The 24608-nt window shown below is 41.1% G+C and overlaps 1 protein-coding gene across 3 annotated transcripts in view; it reads left to right on the forward strand.

The window, feature by feature from the left end:
- The window catches only part of ASAP1 (ArfGAP with SH3 domain, ankyrin repeat and PH domain 1), a 2040747-nt gene that overhangs the window by 238851 nt on the left and 1777288 nt on the right, over positions 1–24608 (forward strand). For 2 of the 3 annotated variants that reach the window (XM_078686749.1, XM_078686753.1), the window contains exon 3: positions 2909–3035. In XM_078686749.1, coding sequence (XP_078542875.1) covers positions 2909–3035 — 127 coding nt within the window. Of the gene's footprint in view, positions 1–2511; positions 2783–2908; positions 3036–24608 lie in introns of those variants that run through there. The other variant, XM_078686750.1, reaches the window with a different exon arrangement.

Raw genomic sequence — 24608 nt, forward strand, 5'->3', positions numbered from 1 at the left:
GTAACTTTTGTAATTCTTTAGGGAACTATTACAGGAAAAGTAGAGATCATCAACACCAGGGAATACCTCGTCATCACCTTGCACTTCTTAGCCTTTCAGCATCCTAGCATACCTCACATGACAAGTTCATGATGAAAAACCTCAACCTATGGACGGGGATATCGGGTGTACTCTTAAGATGAACCCACTGCTTCCTCCACAACAGACTCCAGCAAATCAGATCAAAATTATTATTGATAGGAAGAGTGACTTGTGGTGCTGCAAAAGGGACTGCGTTGTCACTGCTACTGTAAAACATTTACCACTTCATTGATATAGATATTAGAGCATCACAGATTCACTTTCTGATATATGCAACTGACATCAAGCCATACTTCACTAAATAACAGGTCAGGGATCCAAATAAACATCACAAATTGTCTATATAACATGTTCCTTCCTCTGGCTGGGCAGATAGAGGTCAAAGATCGAGGTAACTCTAATGGAAGATCACAAGTGTGGGTGCGCTGAACACCACAATTTTGAAACCCCAAAATTTCAATGAATCTGAGAAGGCGTTAAACCTCAATTTCATGAGGCAACGTGTCCCCGAGGTACGGCACTTAACCAACATACCAGAAATATCAGAAATGCAGTCAATTATGTAAATGGGCTAACACATTTACTGAGTTCTAGATCAACAGACTATTATAATGATTTATTACAAAAATTCCAAAGTATGGTACAGGTTAATTACCACAGGTGCAGACGCGCCACAGAATCTGCCCTCCTTGAAGTGTCAGAAACAAAATGTTATTCTGGATAATGGTCATAATACAGTGGTAATCCTTTTGGATTTATCAGCAGCGTTCAATACGTCCTTGCAGGCTATTCTTTTTCAGCATTGTGGAGGTGGTTTGTAATCTAGAAGCCAAATTTGAGTATGCCTCGTCTTTTCAACCTCAAATTTTATTAGTATCTGCTACTTGTTTAATCGCTTAAAAGTTTTGGGAATTTATCCCACTTGTAGCGTGGAAAACTGTAGCTTTTCACTCATTTCTTCAAAGCTGGATTATTGTAACTGCCTTTATTAAAGCATTGCCAAGCAGTTACTCTACAGGCTTCATTCAAGTGTTGCATATGAAATTAACATAACTGCAGAATCACTGTTGTGTGAGCAAATGTATCATTTCATTAGCAAATTAGAAAGCAAAAATAAATGTCATCGCCTTAGCACCGTCCCACTGCATGAATCATTATTCTTTCCACTCTGTTGATGTCTTACAGAGATGTTTGACAAACTAGATACATGAACAACAGCAACTTATTATGAATGAATAGGATATAGTGGCCTAACGGAAGGACCTTGAAATGTAGTTACAGTTTGTGACTGAGCCGGGGGACAAGTTCACTGAAAACAAAATGAACAGTGACAACGGAAATAAACTGACATGGACTCTGCTTGAACATGTGCTGCAGAAATAACTTACAGTGAGATAGGCAGGGGGGGATAGGGTGACATTCGTTTTAGAAGACATGGCTACTAGACCCAAATTGAGGTCTAGTTGACAAAAGTTTTTTTTTTAAACTCACTTCTACACATTATAGTAAATATCTTGCAAAGACAATAGTACTATAATCGATGTGTATATGTATAATCAAGTGTCAAATTGTATTCTGCACATTAATGATGCAAAAAAAATTATAAAATGTAATTGAATAGTACACGATTTTGAGGACCACTTCTCGGTCACTTCAGAAAAATACGAAAACTGAGGATCTTATTCAACACAGGAGTTTTACTCATACCACAAACTAAAATCATTGACAAAGTTGTAAATCTGCATCCAGTCAAGCTCTTTAAAAATCACCCTTTTGCAGCAAACCAACTGCCAGGGCTCTGGTTCGCCCGCTTCAAACAAGATGCTGCCTCGTACTTTAAACAGCGCTTAAATATACGGATGCATGAAAAAACCCATTTAGAATATATTGAGTGACGTGGGTTCCACGGACAGCCCCGAGTTTGAATGAAAAAAAATAGAGCTTCGGGCCCAGCCCGGAGAGATCCGCAGTATCCAAACGTGTCTCTTGTGGAATTTCTTCAGTTGGACCTGATAGCTCGCAACTTGAGTGGCAAAGTTTTAAGAGAAACACACTCGAGCAGGGTAGTAGTTTGTATGCTCAGCGTAGTAAGCTGGCCATTTTAACTAAAATATGCGCTAAAATGAAGGCCGGGCGGGGGTCACAGAGATGGTATGCAGTGCCGTGCACTACCGTCCCTACTCGACGCTGGAGCAGACCCAGTGTCACTCAGGCGGGCTCTGTTGCCGAGGAAGCTTCCCAGCCAAGCTCACCCCTCCCCCTTCCTCCGCGTGACGCGTGGAACGACCCGGGCGCGTGCTGCGCCGGTGGGCGCTCGAGCCCCCCTCAGCCGGCGCTCTTCACCCAAGACAACAACAGCGGCTACGTTTCCCTTCAGTCCTCCAGCGCGGCGGCTGCGCCTGCGCACTGCGCCGCCACCCCTCCTGCGGTCGCGAGCCTCCGAGTGCGTGTGTGTGTGTGTGTCAGGCTGACTAGCAGGCGGAGGAGGGCAGAAGGGAGCTCCCAGCCCTGGTTACAGACTAGAACCCCTGCCGCGCCCCCCACCCTCCCACCGGGTCACAGGTCAGCTTTCGCTCCACGAAGAGGGTGCGTGAGCCCAGCGTGCGGTTATCTGCACTGGACAGGGAGGCGGGGCGGCGGCTGCGGAGAGCAGGCATTTAAACGGCGACCGCGGGCTCCGCTTGCAGCGCCTCTCAAACACGTACGTGCCTGCCACTGTCAACCTTGTCCTACTCCCCATCCCATGTGTGCCCCAACCAAGCACTGCCCCCCGTTTGTGTGTGTCTCCTAGCTGACTGCCTTGCCCCTCTCTCTCTGTCTGTCACAGGATGCCGGACCAGATCTCCGTATCCGAGTTCATCGCAGAGACAACTGAGGACTACAACTCCCCAACCACGTCCAGCTTCACTACCCGTCTGCAGAGCTGCAGGAACTCGGTCACTGTGCTGGAGGAGGTGAGGAGGAGCGAAGGGTTGCGGGGTGGGAGAGGTAGGGGAGGGAGCCTCTGGCCGAGAGGCATCTGCCCTTGATTATGGCTGGTGGAAGATACATTGGTAGTATGTGGCAGGGGTTCACCCAGAATCCGCATCCCCAAAGGTTTTGGAGGATGGCAGGCACTGTTTCTCGTTGGCCAATGTTTGTGGATGCTGGCACCGAAGATTGACAAATTCAGTGCGTGACTGGACTAGGCACTTGACAGCTCTGTATGGCTCCTCCTCACGAGCCCCACCATTGCGGTTTTGGTGATGCTTGTGCTAAAAGAATGTGACAAGCCCCCACAGTGCTGATGCTGGATTTTAGGAAAGCTTGTAAGTGGCATGAACCTGAATTTATTTACATATCTTTTAGAGTAAACGTGAGACAGATTGTGGAACGTTTCGGAGATATTGTTGACATATGACATTAGGCATATGTGGCATGGTTGTGATTGGTCATGGCACTGATGCTGGGGGTGGCATTTGGCAGGGACTTTTTTTGTTAAAGCTTCTGATGATGCATACTGGCACAGGCTGTGGGTCCTATCATCTGTAAATGTTTTTCAGATAATTGTTATCTATGTCTTAGATGAGTGTGTGGTGGTGCCTCCTGTGTCGGGTGGCTCAAGCACGATGTGCCAGGTCTTACTATTGGCCATGCATCATTGTTGATGGTGGCGGTTCTCGAGAATGGCTTCGGGTTTTGTTGGCATGGTTCAATGTTATTTGTAATTAGTGTTTGTAAATGCACATCCTGTTTGCAGTATTTCATAGAGTTTGTTGATGTAAACAGTATGATGATGTGATCTGTATTGCAAATGTCAGCATTTAGTGTTTTTTGCTGAGCTAGTGGCACTACTGCTGAATGTCAGCACTGACTTTGGGACAGATCTCAGTTGGGTTATGCTGCTAGATCGATTTCAGAGAATGGAAGGTAAAATCAGGCAGCACTTGTTGATGCTTCCCAGCTGGTGCTCTAAGGAGGTAGCAACTCAACGTTCATACAACTGAGCACAGTTTAAAATTTGTTGACTGCAGGGCATGACTTAGCCTATTTGGGTATTGCTTTGCTGTAACATGAATATGGCACACATTGTTTTTGTATCTGGTAACGCCCAGTTTTTAATAAAGCGATTCTTTTGGCCATATGGCACTATACGGCTGACATAATTGTTTGATAGGATGATGGCACTGTCTTGCAGTTGACATGTGCATATGCACTTGCTCTTGTGTTTGTAGGAAGGAAAACACAGCTTTTTAGGAGCCATGCCTTACTGTGGGTGGACATAATGATAGAATGAAACGATGTGCAGAAGGACAAGTGCTCCAGATGAGCAAGATTCAAATATTTAGTTATTCAATCAACCATAAATAAAAATCTGACGTGTAAACACTTTGTTATATCAGGCCGCATTTATTCATGTCTTGTATGTTTTTTTGTCACTGATGTATTTTCGATCACAATGTACAGTATCAACATTCTTTAAATGCCATCATAAGCTGGTAGGGGCCAAATTCACACATATCTTTAAACTATATTAACTAACCATTTCTTATCTTGTTTTTGTTATTTTTTATTAGAAAACATATAGAAAAGATAAGCTCACACAATACCTAAGTTTCCTAATACATCATATCTTTTACATCAGTGAATGCGCTATTTAATCTATTTGTGGTCCCTTTCTAATGTTCCAGATACACCTTATAGAGATGCAAAGAAAAACCCTTCTGTCTTCTTTTATAAATTTGAAGTTACCGTCTAGGACCCCTAGGTTGAAGTCTACTCATTTGGTGAGGTATAATTTTAAAAGAATTGTCAGCGCGCCTCAACCTGTATGCTACTATATAAGAGATAAATAGGGTCTTCATCAGGACTGGAGTTGTTCCTCAAAGAACAGTGCCTCCTCTTGTTTGGATTAAGCGCTCTGAATTGTGAGTCATAATTCTTGTCATTCCTTTTTTTTTTTGACTCAGTCGGCGAAAGAAGCATTGGAAGGTGCATGCCTAAGCATCATTAGATCATCAGAGTCCATAGTAAACTGCGTCCGGTGTCAACGATGACCTGTTATGTTAGAAGAGGAATTGAGGATCCAGAGTAAAATCCTAACGAAGGCGAAACAAGGCATGCCAGCTTATCAAGGTAACAAGGCAGCAAGGAGCCTACGCTTGGAGAACGTACTGTGGGCCGGTGATATCCATTGAATGGCAAGGATTACGAATGAACATTCAGAACTCTCATTCCAAACAAGAGGAGCCCCTGTTCTTTAAGGATCAGTACTTATCCTGATGATGACCTCAGTATATTGTACAATAGAGGTCAAAACGCACTGATGAAACCTTAGTGATTACACTTGACGACAAAAAGAGACATGGGCCTGGGGACCTAAAGGGAAAATTTTAATTTATTATGAAAAAAGGAAGAAGGGGTTCTCTTTAATATCTATGGAATATGTAACTTGAACATTTAAAAAGTGGGCCACAAATGTCTTTGCAAATGTTTCCTTGCTTCCAATGTTTTTGAGTCCAATAAATCTTTTCTGTTTTAATTGGACACTAATTGCTAGATAAAGGTAAAGATTCACTTGAACACAAATTGCAGGCCTTTTCACACATAACTAAATGTCGCTTTAACATATGTAATAATGTTTTTTGAACTATGCTGGTGTTGTACATAATGACCGGAATGTATCAGTGAAAAAAACATATAAGATATGGATAAATCAATACCTCCTGATGTGTGAAAAGAATTATGCGCCACCTTAATGAACTTTTTATTCATTTATGGTAAAAAAAGGGGGGGGGGAGGGGGCCAACCAAGAAATCGGTCTGTGCCTCCACCCTATAATTGGCCTAACAGTGTACACCAACCTCACCACCTTGCAGAGAGGCACATTTGGAGATTTACCTGCAATCTGTACATTCCATTCGGGAAGACAGCCCACCACAGACTTTTTTGTTTTTACAGGATGGAGTGGGTGCTGGCAAGCATCGGACCATATCTCAACGCCTCAAACCCCCACAGTCTTTCTACACACATGTCCCCCTTAAGGGGATAGATTGGAACCTTTAACCCCCAGTGTGCCTCGGGGAGGAGGAGGGAGCGGGGGTGGAGGGTGTGTGTGTAAGGGAGGACCGCTGTGTTCCAGAAATGTATTTTTCTTTTTAAATGCAGCAGGGATGGCCCCTCCTGACATCACGCTGCACCCCACTCTTAAAGCCCCAACAGTCTTTCTGTCCCACTGGGTCCTAGAACATCCCAAGCCCCATAGCAAGCAGGAGGAAATTTGGATCTTTTGGTCATGGCTTTAACATTTGGGCCAGCAGCAGTGTTTAATTTGAACAAAATTAAGGGCCTGATTTAGATCCGGATAGGATAGTCCTCACCCTTGTGACGGAGTAACCCGTCCTCCAAGATGTAAATCAGGCCCTAGTTCCACTAATTAATGTTGCTTTAAAGTACGCTTAGAGCGCCACCATGCAGTGGTTTCTCATAAATACATGCTGGTGTTTACAAATAAGTGACTTTGCCGAACACTGCCTCAAAATAAGCACTGGCTGGCAGGGAGGGGCGAAATTTAATTTCACTGAACATTGTTAATGGCTGTTCTATTCGGGCTCACGGCCCGTCTGCAACCAGGGTATCTTACAAACACAATAAACATTTCTGAAACCTCGAGACCCTGATGACTGCAAGGTGGTTTGCTTTCATGGGCCCTGCTATGTTTTCTTACCTAGAATGCCCTGCAAATGTCAAACGTTGGCTAAAAGCATACATCTTCCTAATATTTCTCTGATGGAATATTCCTAAGTCATCAGAGATCCACAAAATTCCTACCACCCTGCGGTTCCACAATTCTCCTGATAACGATACTCCTACTTGTATGGTTAGACTGATTATATGAGACAAGAATGGAAAAAACAGGGACCATGCGAAGACCACATTGACTTTATATGATCAGTTTTCATCAATTGATGTCGCAGGCGACAAGGGGTTAAAGGGCACACCACATTTTACACATTTGAAGATGAGTAAGATGCAGCTTATCTAACAAGACTCCGAATATGTTGACAATAGGCTTGCGAATGGGCAGTCACATAGTACAGATAAATGCATATGGTTGTGCGTGGAGATGTTGCTTATTGATGCCGTAGTGTGGCACACATCAAATGTTGGCATGACTGCTCTGTTGGTTTTCCATTGCTTGTACTAGACTGGTGAGGCTGTAATGTTGGTTGCTGCTAAACTATATTGAATGTAGGCACATTCCAACTGATGACTTTGGTCTTTAACTTCTTTATGATCTGTTAATGTACAGTAAGATGATACACCTATGCCGACAAAGTTTGTATTTATAACAGGAGATGGTACATGAGACGCCCAAGTAATAACCCGCCAACCTCAGTGCAAAAAGAGTAGATTATATATATTATTATGTTTTCTAGAGCACGACATATTGCTGAAGGCGTCTTGGCGTTAGCCTCTGTACAAAAAGGGAATTCTGCAATTAGAGAGCAACTACGGCTACATTGGGAATGGCCATGTTTTAAGCTGTTTCGGGAAAAATCAGCAGATTTGACTGGCTTCTCAGGTGCCAGGGAAGCAAGATGAATGAACGAAGCTTCTGCCACCCCACATGACAGTGTGAATTCTCTCTACCCTGACATTTTTGGCGGTTGCTGAACGCAGGCATCTTCCAGAGGCATACCATGAGATTGAGTTCTTAAGGTAGTCTGGGCCGAAGTTGTGAAAAGCTTTGTGTGCTGTAGACAATGCTTTGGACGCCACCCTCTTTTTTATTTGTAGCCAGTGCAGCTCCTCCAAGGCCTTTGAGAGTGGGTCAAGTTTTTTGATGTTTCTAATCAGCCTAGCAACTGCATTCTATACTCTGTGCAATTTCTTGAGAGGCCTTTGCTGCATGCCCAAATATAGGGCATTGCTGTAGTCTAGTCTTGATAAAACCAGCGAGATGACAACGGTCTTCTCAAAGTCTGTTTGGATGAAAGGCTAGATTTTCCTTGGGGTTTTAGCTGGTAAAAGCAGATGAATATGAGTGTATTTGTTTGTTCCGTAAACATGAGCTTGGGATAAAAAATGATACAAAGGTTGTCACTTTAGGACTGGGGGTTGGGAGAGGCCCTAGAGTCTGTGGCCACCATGTTTCACTCCAAAAGGTGGTGGGAGAGAAGTACTTCTGTTTTTTCCTAATTCTGCTTGACAGTGGTTGCTCATCCAGCTAACCACTGCTCGCATACAGTTGTTGAACCATTGCAACACCTCCTCGACGTTACTCATGATGGACATAACAATTTGCGTGTCATCAGTGTAAGAGATAGTTGAAATGCTGAAAGATCCTATGTGTTTTGCAAGGGGGGGCACATAGATATTAAATGGGGTGGGACTAAGCGATTACCCTTGTGGGACACAGTAAGGAAAAGGGGGCTAGAGATGAAGTCTCCTAACATGACTGTTTGCTCTCTTTCCGACTTAAAGGAGTATAAGAGATGATGGGCTGCCCCACCAGTTCCTATTTCCGCTGTTCTTTCCCTCAATACCGAGTGGGTCACAGTGTGAAAGTCTGTGGATAGGTCCAACTGGACCACCACAGCTTTGCCTCCATTATCCAAAATGTTCCTTATTTCTTCTGTGGTTACTACAAGTACCGATTCTGTACTGTGAGCCTTTCTGAAGCCAAATTGGGTACCATTCAGAATCTCGTTTTGGACGAAGTATTCAGATATTACGATTGTTTATATGTTTTTCTAAGATTTTTGCGGGGAAGGTAAGAAACGATATGGGATGATAATTCTTCTCCTCGTTAGGATCCATTGTGAATTTTTTAAGCAATGGCAAGGTGGAGGCTTTTTCCCACTCAGATGAAAAGATGCCTGTGTTAATAATATGATTTATCTGTATAGTGAGAGGAGGGGACACAGTGCCTGCAATCTCGTGGAGTATTTATTTTTTTGGGGGGGGGAGCATGGGTCAGGTGGAGCGCCAGATTTGGTTTGTTTATCCAGGTCCAGTACTCTTGCAGTGTAGAGAGAGAGAAATGTAAGGAGCATTGGATGGTTAAGTACCTCAGACTCACTTTCAGCACCGGGGCGGGGGGAGGTGGGACGGGGGGGTGGTGTCTGGAATTTGTAATTGTGTGAAAGTCCCTATAAATAGTCTCAACTTTGTTAAAAAAAATTCTGCGACGTTATTGCAGACATTTTGGCTAGGTTCTAGCAAACCACTAGAGGGTGGACAAACAAGTTCTTGAACCTTTTTAAATAGTTCTCGATTCAAGTTCTTAGCTCTATTGATCTTTTCTGTGTAGAAAGTAGTTTTTCTTCATTAATCTTGTTTTTATAAACCTGAATTAGTTGTTTATATTTTGCTTTCTTACTTGTGGAATAATTACTCCCCAGACTCACTTCTGCTTTCTACAATTCCTTCTCATTTCCCTAAGTTTGGGGGAAACCCATGGTGTAGTAGGACGTTTTCTGAAGCTTTTAATCGATTTTGCTTGAGCCAACGTGTTGGCTGCCATATTAATATTCCTCATAGCCAGTGGCAGCCATATTGGAATTGCCAATTAAAGATGGCCGGGACTAATCTAAAATATTAGTAAATTCTTCCCTATTGATTTTATTGGAGGCCTGCTCTAGCCTAGCCTGACCCAAATGATTAGGTCAGGCTAGGCTAGATACTGCACCAGGCCGCCATATGGTCTGACCATGTAAGAGGAAGGATATTTCCCAGTTGAAGATTAGGATGGTTTGAAAAGATAGCATCCAAAGTATGTCCGGCAACGTGAGTGTCAGTATTTACCAGTTGGGAGAGATTAAAACAGGTCAGATTGTCAATCAGGGTGCTGGTGTCTTAGTTTAATCTTCCAAATGGAAATTGAAATCTATAATAGTGTAGTTCGCATTTTGAATGCTAGATTCAGGGAACTCATTAGAAGTCTCAAAGAATTGCGTTTGAAACCTGGAGATCTGTAAATAAGTAACCCATAAAACATGGAGTTATTGTCTACTTAACATTTAAAAGAGAGCACTTCACAGTCCTCTATTATGGACGGTTCTCCCTGATGATGGTTTTTCTGATGATGATGTTTCTGCTTGAGCCTGAAAACAGTTACTACGGAGATCATGCTGATTTGACTCCTCATCACAGTAATACATGCATTAACCACATCCTCGCGGCACATTTTTTCCTTCCTGCGCTGGGATTTTCAAAAACCCATTATTCATGACGAGCTGGGCTCGTCATGAGCGTGCGAGGAGGCTACCTCATGACGAGCCCAGCTCGTCATGAGCGTCGAAGGGGTTAATGGTCTTGCTAACTGTTTAATCTGGTATTTTGGAATTTTCAAGAAAAGTCATATCTATTTAAATATGACATCAAGGGCAATGAAAGCACACAACAAGAAATTCACCACACAGCAAGAATGTCTACAGTTGCATTAAACTGATTTTGTCAGTCTTTAAGATTACATTTACAGCACCTACCACTTATGATAGAATTTAGTGGGGGAAATAGTGATAAACGGATTTCGGCAATTGAATTCTGCCCATTGACTAAAAGTTTTGCATCTTTGCGGTAGAACTTGACACAGCTCTTGAGGGTCAGCCAAACTTCAGCAGGTGGCAAATAACCCGTACTTGAATTAAGCTCTTCACTGCTCTACCTTCCCAATTTATGGCACAGGGTAATCTTCTGTCTTTCTGTGCTAGCAATTACTCTCCTAGAACTAAGGTTGTGCACTGATTTGTGGGTGCTTGAATATTCTTTAAATGCAGCAGTTAGACAGACGCTTCAAAGATAAACTTAGTAATAGGTTGGTTTGGTGAGTCAGGGTTATTAATGGTGTGTAAAGTTAATGAAGGTAAACCTCACATTGTTAGATACGGTTGACCTAGTGTACAATCTAGAAGCCACATCTCCATGACTATGAAGGGCATCCCAAGACAGGGTGACTAAAGGTAGTGCAAGTCTCAGTGATGCTGTGTGAAGTATTGGCAGAGTATGTATGCCGCCTAACTTCTTTTTTTCTAATATCCCTGCACTGGTAGAAAATTCCATCGGTCTCGGGGTCTTAGCAGGGCACAGCTTTCGCCAGATAAAGGTTTCTTTGTCTGCTCTTTAAGGGTAAAACATGAGTCCTTATGTAGTGAAGCATTTCCCCATGGAGAGAGAGTAGGTAAAATCCTATGATGCTTCTTTGTGCTATGGGCATGCTTAGTGAATTGTGAGGACTGTGTCAAAAGAATACCTTGGCTTTCGTTAATGGAAACAAGGAATTGCTTGAGTTCTTTGATATCTGACTCCCAATGTGTAGTGATGCATGCTTGAAGCATTTACACACGGGCTATTATTTTGTATAAGTGATTGTAGGATGCTGCTTCTAGGATTTTGGGGGAGAGGGGTGGGATGGGAGCTTTGACGTTTTTACCTATGCCAGTCCTATTGGGTAACGATTTAGTAGGGACAGAATTGGGGTTGTTATATAATTGTCATGAGCTGGGGTCCACGCTGGTTAAACCCTCCTCTCTATGTGATAATGGCTTGGGACGGTTAGTGCGTGATGGTACTTGAATGAATGAATTGTATGAATGCTGAATGCTCTCCTTGTGATTTTGAGTGTAGAAGCTGCTGTATGGTGTAGCCTTGCACTGTAGCAGTTTCACCATGGGAGAAGTTGGTGTGCGGCTGCTGAGACATTGGAAATGCCAGAGGAAGGATGGGTAACTGGATTTCATAAATCTCTTATGAATGTGTGCTCCCTTCCTGAGGTAACGAGGTAAAGAGTGTGTAGCAATGGATTGAGTTTGGGTGTAGTCAGCGCGTTGTAGGGCAGTGCAAGGTGGTGTCCAGTTGTATTCTAAACTGGGTGTTTTCAGTGCGCTAATTTTAGTCTTTGTTGACACACTCGCCTGACATCCCAGGTGTGGGCAGACATTTTAACTCTGAGGACCACCGTGCGAATAGTATGAATTAAAAATGTGCTATAAGTTGCCGAGGTGCGGCAGCAATAACCGAAGATTGTGATCTAGCTTGTGATACACCTGTGTGTTGAGGTAGTATGTATTCATTTATTCTTCCAGAAGAGGACAGTAGTACCGTTTTCTGCTACCCTGTATGTGACCTAGTTATCTCACGAGTTTCTCATTTCAGCTCCTCTTTGCCCCCCTCCACTTGCTGTTCTTTAGTTACACCAGCCCAGCGTGACGTTACCTAAGGCAGTGCAGATTGAATGTGTACTGAGAAGTAACCACTACCAGTGCTTTGTTATAATATTTGTTGCTTCACACGAATGGACGTCCTGTGCCTGGTAAATCTAAAACATTTAAATAAAATATGTTGAAATAAAAAAATAGTTAGCCACGTATTTCTTTGAAAAAGAAAACGCTTCCTTTATTTGTTATTCTGGTCTTGTTTATAAAATCTTGTACGAGTAACTTAAAATGTTTTTGAATAGCAGAGAGCTTGGCACATTTCGGCTACCCACACAATGGAATATTCGCTGTTTTTGTTGCTAGTCCGTTACAGTAATGCAAATAAAATTAAGAGATCGCGTATCAGTTGAGAATAAAGCGATTGCTTAAGATGTGTATATATATATATATATATATATATATATATATATATATATATATATATATACACACACACACCATGAAAACTCCCAACAGCCACCTCCAATCCCACAAGATCGGCGAAGCAGGAGACGGACCACAATTGAAGGTAACAATTCTTTTTACTGCAGAAAGGTCAGGTGGAAAACCAGCTATGTATATATATATATATATATATATATATATATATATATATATATATATATATATATATATATTGCACTGCTTCGCGGGTTTATCAGTAGACGGACATTTTTGTGTTACTTAATGTCTGAACATGAGTAACTGCAGGACAGGCTAAGATACATTCATACTCTCAAGTTAATGGCACGGAGGCTGAATTAATTGAAAAGCAATTGCAGCCAGTTACTTTTCACTCATCTTGTTTAGCCATTCGATTGCAAATGATATTTCCTTTAGAATTTAGTTTGTGTAGTGTATAAAGTAGCACGTTGGTTAGTAATCTTTTGTTGTTGTTGTTGTAATGTTAAAAAACGAAAGAAAAAGTTAACCTTTTTGTGTAATTTGTCTTTATTTTTTTTTTTTATTGGAGGCATGCCAATCATTGCATGAACTTTTTGTGTAATTTGTAATGTAGATACTGTAGCCGGTCCCTTACGTCTTTTACCCACATAATGTTGTAATTGCCAGTGATTCCATCCCTTGGAGTCTATCCTCCTAGTTTCATTCCTTATATAGGAAGTGTGTCTACCTGCTTCCTAGATGGGCCTACCTAGTAGCCCGCCCCCAAATATCATAGGGTATAAACAGGACCGCCTACCCCAGCAGATCGTGTTCACACTAAAGCCCAGATAGAAAATGACTCCCCTCCCCACAGCACCCATAAGTTGGCCTGCAGCTACAAGTGCTGTAAGTAGAGGCGCAGGGGGAGGGGTGTTACAGCACCTCCACAATAACTACGCTGGAGTTAAGATGGTGAAGAAGCAATAAAGATGCCTTTCAATTATGTTTTTATCGTGTGGTGCGTTAAAAGCTAAGGTCAGATGCAAGCTATGTCTACTGACAAATTGCTGCTTATTGTTTTAACATGGTGGTTGGTGTTTACTTTTCTTTAACTACAAAGTTAGAGCTTTTTGTGAACTATCTGACAATCATGCTGGGGTACACGGGGTGAGAAAAAAAGGCTGTCGGTTGTTGGTTTCTTAACACAGAGCAACATTTAAATACCTGTAAATGAACTGTACAAATATTTCTAAACATATCAGAAGCTAGAAAGCACACATTAAGCTTATTTTTTTGTAATTCTGAGGGGTGATGGATACAAAGGTTTTCATAGCATTAAAACAATCGAGAAATTTCACTTGGTGATGTGCATTTGATAAGTATTTGCTAAATCCCAATTTTAATGCATTATCATTTGTGAGCAACGGTTTAACCAGTAAAACTGCATCTCATTGCGAACATTGTGGTCATTCAGTGGAATATGTGCTGTCTGTAAATGTCAGTGTCCTGTCACACCTTGCTTTAGTAATATTTTGGCGACACAATGCTCCAAAATGCACCATCGGTAACATACCACATTCATGCTGAATAGGCATTGTTAGTCATTTGCTAAACTTGTTCTTCATGTAACGCTTTGAGTTTTCACAATCCCTATGACTTCAGTGATATACCATTGATGGCAGCACCCCCACTCTGAAAATTGTTCAGCACTACTGCCTGCAAACAAAACTGAACGAAGGGATAGAGGAAGGGAAACTGTGAGTGAGACGAGCAAGTATGGAATTGGAATAATGGAAGCACCTGTAAGAAATTTCAATAATACCCCTTCGTCCTCTTCCTTGTTTCCCTCATTACCAATGAGGAATAAAAAAGCTAAAACAGGACGACTTAAGAAAGGATCCTGATAGACAAAAAAGTGCTCATACATTTTTAATCAGCCCAAGAAAAAAACTATATGTATTAGTAGATGATACATTGGAACCAAAAGCATCTAGTAGTGGAACACAAAGTCATCAATAACCTAAACGTTACCCCTAAATGCCATGGAGTGGTTGTAAAACTTTTTAGAACCACAACCGAATTTTTAGACTGACAAACCTTCGAGACCCAGCAAGCATTAGTGGACATGAGGCGGGCACATTCATTCATTCATTCATTCATTCATTCATTCATTCATTCATTCATTTATTTATTTATTTATTGTTGAATGTAACTAAGCATCGTGTGTTAGTGCACTGCCATTTACAGACAGCATATCTTCCATTTAAATGGCAGTTAAACTTGCACAGACAGTTTTAATGATAAAAATGTATTGCACACACAAAATATGTGGAAATCGGGTTTCAGTGAATATTTGAGGTTTGTGAGCCATGAACTAAAGAGTTTAGATTTGTTTTGATCCTACTGAAATATGTTTCCCTTGTACGTCACAATTAACAAATAAATATTCTTAATTTTTGCTTTCCTAACTGCTGAATGTGTACAGTTCATTTATAGGTATTCACATTTTGTTTTGTTACAAGACAATGATATCCCACAGCCTCTCCTTTCACACACCTGTACCCCAGCAAGATTGTCACATCACTCACTTTACTTTTCTCTCTGTAAATCCAGTACTTGTAAATCCAGTAATTGTATAACGCACATATCACCCCCGAAGGGGTACCTTGGCGCTGGGGGCCGTTGGGAACATTAAGCAAGCTATTGCCCAGAGTCACATGGTGCTGGGCAGACCCTGCCACTGGAGCCATGGATCAAACCGTGATCCCCAGCGTCAGTCGTCCTGGCCTCGGTGCCACACCTCTGTCTGTGACTGCAAAGTACGTGAAGTTTTTAAACCGCAATCCCCATGTTAACAAAACAGCAATTTGTCAGAAGTCGTAGCTTGACATTTCACCTCTGTCTTTGAAGCGCAGCAAATGTGACAAGATAAATACAGAATTTAAAGGCATCTTTATTTATTGCTTGCACTTTTGTTATCCACCAAAAATCCGCTCACAACCCACATATTGGAAAACTCCTCTAAAGGCTACCACAGAAATCTGAGAGTACTCACTTTTCGACCCAACTAGAAACCCTCCTGCAAGAATGAGAGCATGTTAACAAATTCCACTTCTATATAGTATAAATCTCTACTCACACACTATAATCTGAAGGATTTCCAGTGATGTAAGTGAGCTTTAAGGTAGACCCTTTTCCTGTAAGTCGAACCGTTCAGTCTCCAAGCCCTAAATGAAGCCCTTCCAGAACTTCTTGAGGAAGAACTGGGAAGCTAACTGGAGATGGAATAGGCAGACATACCACCTCTGGGCATGTTTTTAATAATGTCAGGAGACCATGAAGCAGAGCAGGGTCAAACTGAACCAATTGTAATAACTGTCAACCTCTCCTACCAAAATCGAAATTTCAAGATCAGAGTAAATGGAGCAAGGCAAGTGGAGCCTTGCCCACTGGCAAGAAAGAGCATCTATACCCCAAACAAGAGCTTCATTTTCCAGTGAACAAAATTGTGTAAGCAGAGCATTTCTGTGACTGGGAAATAGAGCTACCACAGGATCTCCCCACACACACATCTGAGGTTGTAGACAAAACATCCATGGATGAGGTAATACCCTGAGATAGACGTTTATTCACAATCCCCTAGATATGGATGAGTGAAAGTTCCAGTAAGGAGTTTCCTACCCTACTGAATTTCAAATACATGATCTTTCACCGAGGAGACTGATTCCCCCCTAGTGTATTTGATTTCGCAGTCATGTGCGTTTGAATTAGTATTGCTTTCCCCACTAACTGATGTGAAACTTCAGAAACACAAGACGCATTGCCTTCAACTCTTTTTAGTTGGATGAATGTCTCTTCTGAAGCAGGGACCATCTGCACTGCAGCACCTGATCCTCTATCTAGGCTCCCTTACCCTGGCTGCTGGTGTCTGTTGTGATCACTGCCCAGTCAGGTGGGGAGAGCAAACACCCTTGTGTAGATTCACAGGATTCAGCTGCCAGTGTAGTTCTTCCTTGATTACTTTTTCCTTCAGAATCCTGTAATCAAGGTTTTGTTCCATTACATTCCAATGATGAAGGATGTGGAGCACTACAGTTCCCAAGAGGAATCTGGCTCTAGGAACCATGGACAAAGAAGCTGCCTTTTCCCCTCCAGTCTGTAACCAGGCTGTTGTTGTTGGAGCCTCCTGAGAGTAGATGCACTGCATATGACTCTGTAATCTCTAAATCCTCCTCTCTCGTAGTGTTGTGATCCCCAGTACTGATCTGCACCAGACTTCTGTGAACTATCTGCTTTAGGCTAGTCCAGCTGAGATTTCTTTACATGATTCAGGAAACCATGACTTTGAGGAGGCTTTGTTCCTTTTTTCATGTATTGCAATCGTTAATCTCTGTATATGGAATGTATTTACTAGTTTTCTAGCTAAGGATGCAGTAACATTCCTTCTTTCTGAAGCAGGCCAACCAGAGGAGCCATTACTTTTGTAAAGACTCTGAAGTCTGAGTTTAAACTGAAAGGTAGAATTGTAACACCACAATAACTGAAATTAATTTCTGGAAACACATTATTTTGAAATGAATAGTCTTTCTTCACAGGCTGGTGTTCTTTAGATCCATTTCTGGTCGAAAACCTCTTACAAGTTTCTTGACCAGAAAAATGATGGAGTAGATTTCTTTTCTATTCTCCATCAATGGCACATGAATGATGGCTTTCTTCTTTAGCAATGAAAAATCCTTTCCATAAAGCCTTCCACCTGAATCTGTTCTTTGTAGTTAGAGTACGGCTCATGCCTGAATCTAAAGGAGAAGAAACAATCTAAATCTGTTATATAGCCTTGCTTCACAGTACTCCGTCCCAGAGATCTGTGATCACCTTTTCCCATAATTCGTGAAAGTTTAAAATTCTTCCTCCTGTAGGCTCCAGTTCCACTCCTACCCCTTGATAGTCAGGATCCAGATGGTCGCCAAACAGCTTTTCACCAAGGTATACACAGCTATGCTCTCGCAACTACAATAAGGTATCACATATACAGTACAATGACTGATGAGTATCAAAGAAACAGAAGCAGATTCTTTAGTGTGTTCCTTGTCACAGCAAGAAGATGGTTTATTTTCTCCAGACTTGAGGAATGTCAAACAGAGCCGACACGTGTTTCGTCGTGTACAGTTGAGTCAACACGACTCTTCAGGGCTTAGGGTTCAGCTCAATCGAATGGATTGAAAATAAGTCTGGACTTAGTGTTCATGTTCTATATAGGTAGATAGGAGAGAGACACTTGTTTCTCAGTTCGTGACTAATTAAGAGGGGTATGTTCAAAAGAGTCACGTAAAAAAGCACTTTTTTCTTTGTATTCTGCCTTATTGTATTAGGAGAAAATCTTCGAGTGTTAGCACTCTGAATACTGGTGTGTATCAGGTGGTAACCGGGAGGGGATCCATCTATTGAAAGGCTCGCAGGAAACGGGTGCGCTTCCTTTGTGGCGGTGCGCCGTGATATGGTATCCCTCCTCCTGTGGTTCCCGGTCGTCGTCTTTCTTTGATACTCATCAGTCATTGTACTGTATATGTGATACCTTATTGTAGTTGCGAGAGCATAGCTGTGTATATATGTTTAGTCTCCTGACTATTTTAGACGGTTAAGGGTGTTTTTCCGCCTGCTCTTCACGCACTACACACCAACCATCCACATCACACACTGTAACGTAAAAACTGAGGCAGTGCGCCCGAGAGATCTGAATTTCCTAAAAACCCCTTTTCAGCTTTTCACCAAGGGACAAGATCCTTGGCAATGAGGACCTCTTTGCCGTCTCAGCCTTCCACTCCATTATCCACAAGTGCCTACAGGCTAAAACTGAAGCACCTGAAGATTGCACCGAAGCACTGATGGCATTAAAAGAGCTATCCGACAAAAAACATGCCTTTCGTTCGAAGTGGGCAGAAAGGTCAAAGCAGTGTTCCCATCTTGCATGACCCCTACCAACCACTCGGAGTCCTTGACCAATAATTGGGCAGTATATGTTGTGTAGGTTCCGGCTCAAAGGACAAGGTTGTTCTTGTGAAAGAATTTACTGAGGAATCTCGCTCTCTTTTGATTCACCGATCAGAAGCTGGATATTCTTCAGGATTAACAGATATAGTCCGTCATAGTTGCTAGAATCAAGTCATTGTTTATTGCATGAGAAGGGCCCTCTTCTGAATGTTCATACACGTGTTCTTTACAGAAAATGAGGGATATTTTGCATGATGCAAGTTCAGCCATTCTCTCAGAAAAAGAGCCTTTATCTCGTCATGTACAGGCAGTTGCAAGGATAGATGTCTATTACCCTGTGGAAACAAATCCTGATGCTCCTCTGTAACTGGCAACAATCGAAATCCGACGTTTTCTCTTGCTTAGTCCAAAACATTGCTCACCTCTTTTCTCCTAATGTTTTTGCCTTAAGAGGAAGAGCTAAGCTCTGCCATCTCAGAGGCTGAAGAGGAAGAATCAGTTCTGTCCTGAGCATCATGACGAACGTTATCTTTACTTCTCTTGTCAGGTCTTTCTGAAGCCAAAGCTTTGGCTACCAGGTCTTCAATTGTTTTTTTTTAATCTCATTAGGAAACTTTAATCCTGGTTGAAAAGGAACAGGACTAGATGAGTGTTTGAACAAACTTCTAATTCCCTTATTGTTATCTTCATCAGAAGAAACGAGACACATACTTTCTTTTTGAGGCCGAATCCCCCCACACACAAGCTTAAAAAAGGCAGTTGTCCAATTACAAACCCTGAAAAGAACTAAAGTAGCTAGAAATTCACTAATTCTAATTGTGATTAAATCTCCAATCTTAGCAAAAAGAAGAAAGTGTATTACATCCTTTAAAAAAAAACTTTTTATACCAATGACTTGAAAGAAGCTATTGACAACAAAAGGTGATAAACAATAAGGGCCTGCTTACAAGCTGCACAGCACTGGTGAGGTGAACACTCCAAATGTGGGCTTTCTGCTAACGTGCTATGTAGAGGCCCAGCAACAGCTAGGTCTGAGAACCGGGAGCTCACCTCTTGTCCCTAGGGTTTCAGGTAAGGTTATACATCAATGGCATTTAATCATCAATTCAACATAAATGTTTGTGTCAACTCAATTTAAGCCAATTTATTAACTTGGTTAATCTTCATTGTTTTGGTTATATGCATAACATATCAAGAAAAACAAAACAGTTTGCATACAAGAATTATCTATAATGTAATGCTCAAATTATTCACATTCACAAAAAACGTAACAAACATAATTTCAACATTTCCCAATGCATTTCGGGTCAATTCGACCCTTCTTCAGGGGAATTGTACTTGTGGTGATACATTTTGTGAAAGTTTCATGCACATCAGTCCGATGATAGGCACTGCAAAATCAATAGAAAGGGTTGATTCCCTTATAAACACACATAAGCTTTGTACAAGTAAAAAATGACTCTAGAATTAACAATCACTCCCAAAGCGAAACCATGAAAATGTAAATGTGCTCAAAACCAAATCTCTAATGAAAAAAGAAGGTGTGAAAGGGCACCCAGCCCGAAAATTCCGTAATCACAACCACTAGGTGTGCCATGCAATAAACGTAAAGGTAGATAAAAAGTGAAACTGAAGATAGGATTCATACAAACAATAACCTCACCCTGGTGGTAAAAAATGTCAAACGTGCCCATGAAATGTGCTACGAAAATATGTTGTACCTTTCAATGACCTCGAGAAGATCACTCAAAAATATCATGGATATGTGCAACTCAGGTCCTAGATAAATCATATGAGTGATCATAACCAATCCGTTTAACTAACATGCTGAAAAGCTAACCAAAAGAGAAAAAAACAAATCTTACCATCTACTCTATGGCCGAGTATTTAACCGAATGTGTAAAGGGCCGTGTGCTCTCCAACCGCTGTAAGAGCGAAAATGTTTGACAAACACTATGTTGACTACTTTCGTACTAACCCATATAAACACTATTTCACTAGAGTCATATTTAAATATTCTCACCGTAAATGTCTTCCTGGTCAGGATGCCCAAATACACTCTCACTCCGTTCTAACAAAGTCCGCTGGCAAGCGAATCTATTTCAAGGACAAGAATAGACCAATTTAAAGCCAATACTGCAACTATGCGGTGCGTTTTAGGAAGGACGCCATTAATCAACAAACGCCTACCTTCTTTCTCTAACGGTACGCCGCCACTGACTCCTAGTGAACTTCCGGTGTAAACATCCGGTTGAACTAACATGCATTAAATGACGGGACACAACGTGAAAAAACTCAATGTTGTGCTGCGTAACGCTTAAACCCTATAGACATAAACGATTTACTATGTGTACAATGCTGGTGCTGGTAAGTGGTGAATGCATAAACCACATCAGGTGCATAATGCTAAAATCATGTGTGTAATGTCAGTGCTTGTGCATAAAATAAATGGAAAAAATAACAAATAAATGGAACAAAAATCAACAAATCATAAAACATATAAAAAACCACAGAAAAGTTTAGAAAAAGATGTTATCACGTGGAGAACAATCAAATCAAATGTAACTCCCTTTATAAAAGTGAGATATACCTATTGTCATCTGTGTGGAAAACAGAATTAAAGATGGGATAGATTGTCAATCCTGTACAATAATCATTCAGAGAGCATATAATGAACATATAACACCATAAGCAGATTTTAATGTTTTCTGTTTATAAAAAACATACCATCTCATATTGGTCATTAAGCCCACCTGGTGTCAGTGTTCCTAGCTTTTTTATCCAGTTTGTCTCTCTTCGTGCCAAGGCTATGTTATGATCTACACCCTTGTGTTTCTCAACCACTTCTAAGATGGTAAATCTCAGTTGCGGTATTGTGTGACTGGAGTTATTCCAGTGTGTGGCTAAGCAAGATGTTGATGACTTATTCCGTATGGTACTCTTATGCTCTATGATCCGAGTTTTAATTTTGCGCGAAGTTCTTCCCACATAGGTGAGTCCACATGGACATTGTATAGCATAAATCACTCCGGTTGTATTACAATCTCCACTGTGTTTCAACTGAATTGATTTACCCGTGTGGGGATGCTTAAATTCTTTGCTGATGATCGTAGTATTGCATTGTCCGCAATTAAAGCATTTCCTCATGCCTTTATACTGTACTTGTGGGTGAGGGTGAGGGTTCTTCAAAATTTCTCGGATGTTTTTAGCTCTGGTATGTGCTATAATTGGGAATGTCTTGAATAGGTTTGCGAAGTCAGGTTCATTCGCTATCATCTCCCATCGCTTTCTGATGATGTGTTTTATCCTTTGCGATTGTGTTGAATGTTTCATAACAAAAACTATTCGGTCATTTGTAGGTTTCTCCCTTTTTTTTAGTAAAGAATCTCTGTTCATTGTTGAAACTTTTTCCTTTGCTTTTTCCAATATGCCAGTCGGGTAACCTCGGGCTATGTACTTTTCAATTTGTTCTTCCATCATCATTTTACAATTAGTGTCATCTGAGGATATTCTTTTAATCCTTATCAATTGTGAGGTGGGTAAATGGTCTTTTAAACTTTTCGGATGTGCACTTGTGTAATGTAGGGCGTTGTTTACATCCGTGGGTTTCCTATAGACTCTAGTCAAAATCCCTTCCGATGACTTCTGTATTTCAATGTCCAAAAATTGTATACGTTGTTCCTGGATATTAGAAGTGAACTGTATTCTTGGGTTACACTCATTGAGTTCTCTGATTAGTTCATCCAATTGGGTCCTGGTGCCACGCCATATTATCAGGATATCATCAATAAATCGTAAAAAAAGAATCAAATTTGCTGTCCATCTGCTGTCAGATAAAATGTATTGTTGCTCAAAATAAGCCATAAACGTATTAGCGTATGCAGGCGCCCCTGAAAAACCCATTGACGTGCCAGTCTTTTGCAAAAAATATTTGGATTTCCAAGAAAAATAACTGTGATATAAGGAAAAGTGTAGGAGTTCTAACAAAAAAATCCCAAGTGTCTGATCCACATCCGATTGTAATAGTCTCCACTCTATGGCTTCCAAGCCCTCAGTGTGTACAATGGAAGTATAAAGTGCCACCACGTCAATGGTGCACAGCAATGTGGTTTCTTCAATCAAATGATTGACTGCCTGTAACTTCAATAAGCAGTCTGTCGTGTCTTTGAGGTAAGTATCCCAAGATTGGACCAACGGTTGTAAATAATGGTCTATAAAACGGCCTACCGGTTCATGAATAGAACCACATCCTGCCACGATGGGTCTAAATGGTGGATCTGTGACATTCTTATGTATTTTAGGAAGCATATATATATGCGGTACCTGTGGTGTGTTCGTTCTAAGATATTTGCCAGTGTTATTGTCAATGGTACCGAACTCCTCTGCCCGGGTGATGATTTTCTCCAAAATCAAGCTGAATTCCTGGGTGGGATCTTGTTCCATCTGTATGTATGTCTCGGAATCCAAGACATGTTCATCCACTTTGCGGTCATAAAAGGTTGTGTCCATCATCACCAATGCTCCGCCCTTGTCCGCTGGCTGGAGTGTAATGGACTTATCTTGTTTTAAATCATTGAGAATTCTCTTTTGTTTTGTAGTCATGTTTTGTTTCTTGGGGGTGACATAATGAATTGCCTCCAGGTCCTTTTTTACCAGAGTCTCAAAGTTATCCAAAATTTTATGGGAGATCGGAGACATAAATTTGCTAGGAACACTGACACCAGGTGGGCTTAATGACCAATATGAGATGGTATGTTTTTTATAAACAGAAAACATTAAAATCTGCTTATGGTGTTATATGTTCATTATATGCTCTCTGAATGATTATTGTACAGGATTGACAATCTATCCCATCTTTAATTCTGTTTTCCACACAGATGACAATAGGTATATCTCACTTTTATAAAGGGAGTTACATTTGATTTGATTGTTCTCCACGTGATAACATCTTTTTCTAAACTTTTCTGTGGTTTTTTATATGTTTTATGATTTGTTGATTTTTGTTCCATTTATTTGTTATTTTTTCCATTTATTTAATGCACAAGCACTGACATTACACACATGATTTTAGCATTATGCACCTGATGTGGTTTATGCATTCACCACTTACCAGCACCGGCATTGTACACATAGTAAATCGTTTATGTCTATAGGGTTTAAGCGTTACGCAGCACAACATTGAGTTTTTTCACGTTGAGTTTTTTCACGTTGTGTCCCGTCATTTAATGCATGTTAGTTCAACCGGATGTTTACACCGGAAGTTCACTAGGAGTCAGTGGCGGCGTACCGTTAGAGAAAGAAGGTAGGCGTTTGTTGATTAATGGCGTCCTTCCTAAAACGCACCGCATAGTTGCAGTATTGGCTTTAAATTAGTCTATTCTTGTCCTTGAAATAGATTCGCTTGCCAGCGGACTTTATTAGAACGGAGTGAGAGTGTATTTGGGCATCCTGACCAGGAAGACATTTACGGTGAGAATATTTAAATATGACTCTAGTGAAATAGTGTTTATATGGGTTAGTACGAAAGTAGTCAACATAGTGTTTGTCAAACATTTTCGCTCTTACAGCGGTTGGAGAGCACACGGCCCTTTACACATTCGGTTAAATACTCGGCCATAGAGTAGATGGTAAGATTTGTTTTTTTCTCTTTTGGTTAGCTTTTCAGCATGTTAGTTAAACGGATTGGTTATGATCACTCATATGATTTATCTAGGACCTCAGTTGCACATATCCATGATATTTTTGAGTGATCTTCTCGAGGTCATTGAAAGGTACAACATTTCATGGGCACGTTTGACATTTTTTACCACCAGGGTGAGGTTATTGTTTGTATGAATCCTATCTTCAGTTTCACTTTTTATCTACCTTTACGTTTATTGCATGGCACACCTAGTGGTTGTGATTACGGAGTTTTCGGGCTGGGTGCCCTTTCACACCTTCTTTTTTCATTAGAGATTTGGTTTTGAGCACATTTAC

Source organism: Lissotriton helveticus, chromosome 4_1, assembly GCF_964261635.1.
Source record: "Lissotriton helveticus chromosome 4_1, aLisHel1.1, whole genome shotgun sequence".
Taxonomy (NCBI): domain Eukaryota; kingdom Metazoa; phylum Chordata; class Amphibia; order Caudata; family Salamandridae; genus Lissotriton; species Lissotriton helveticus.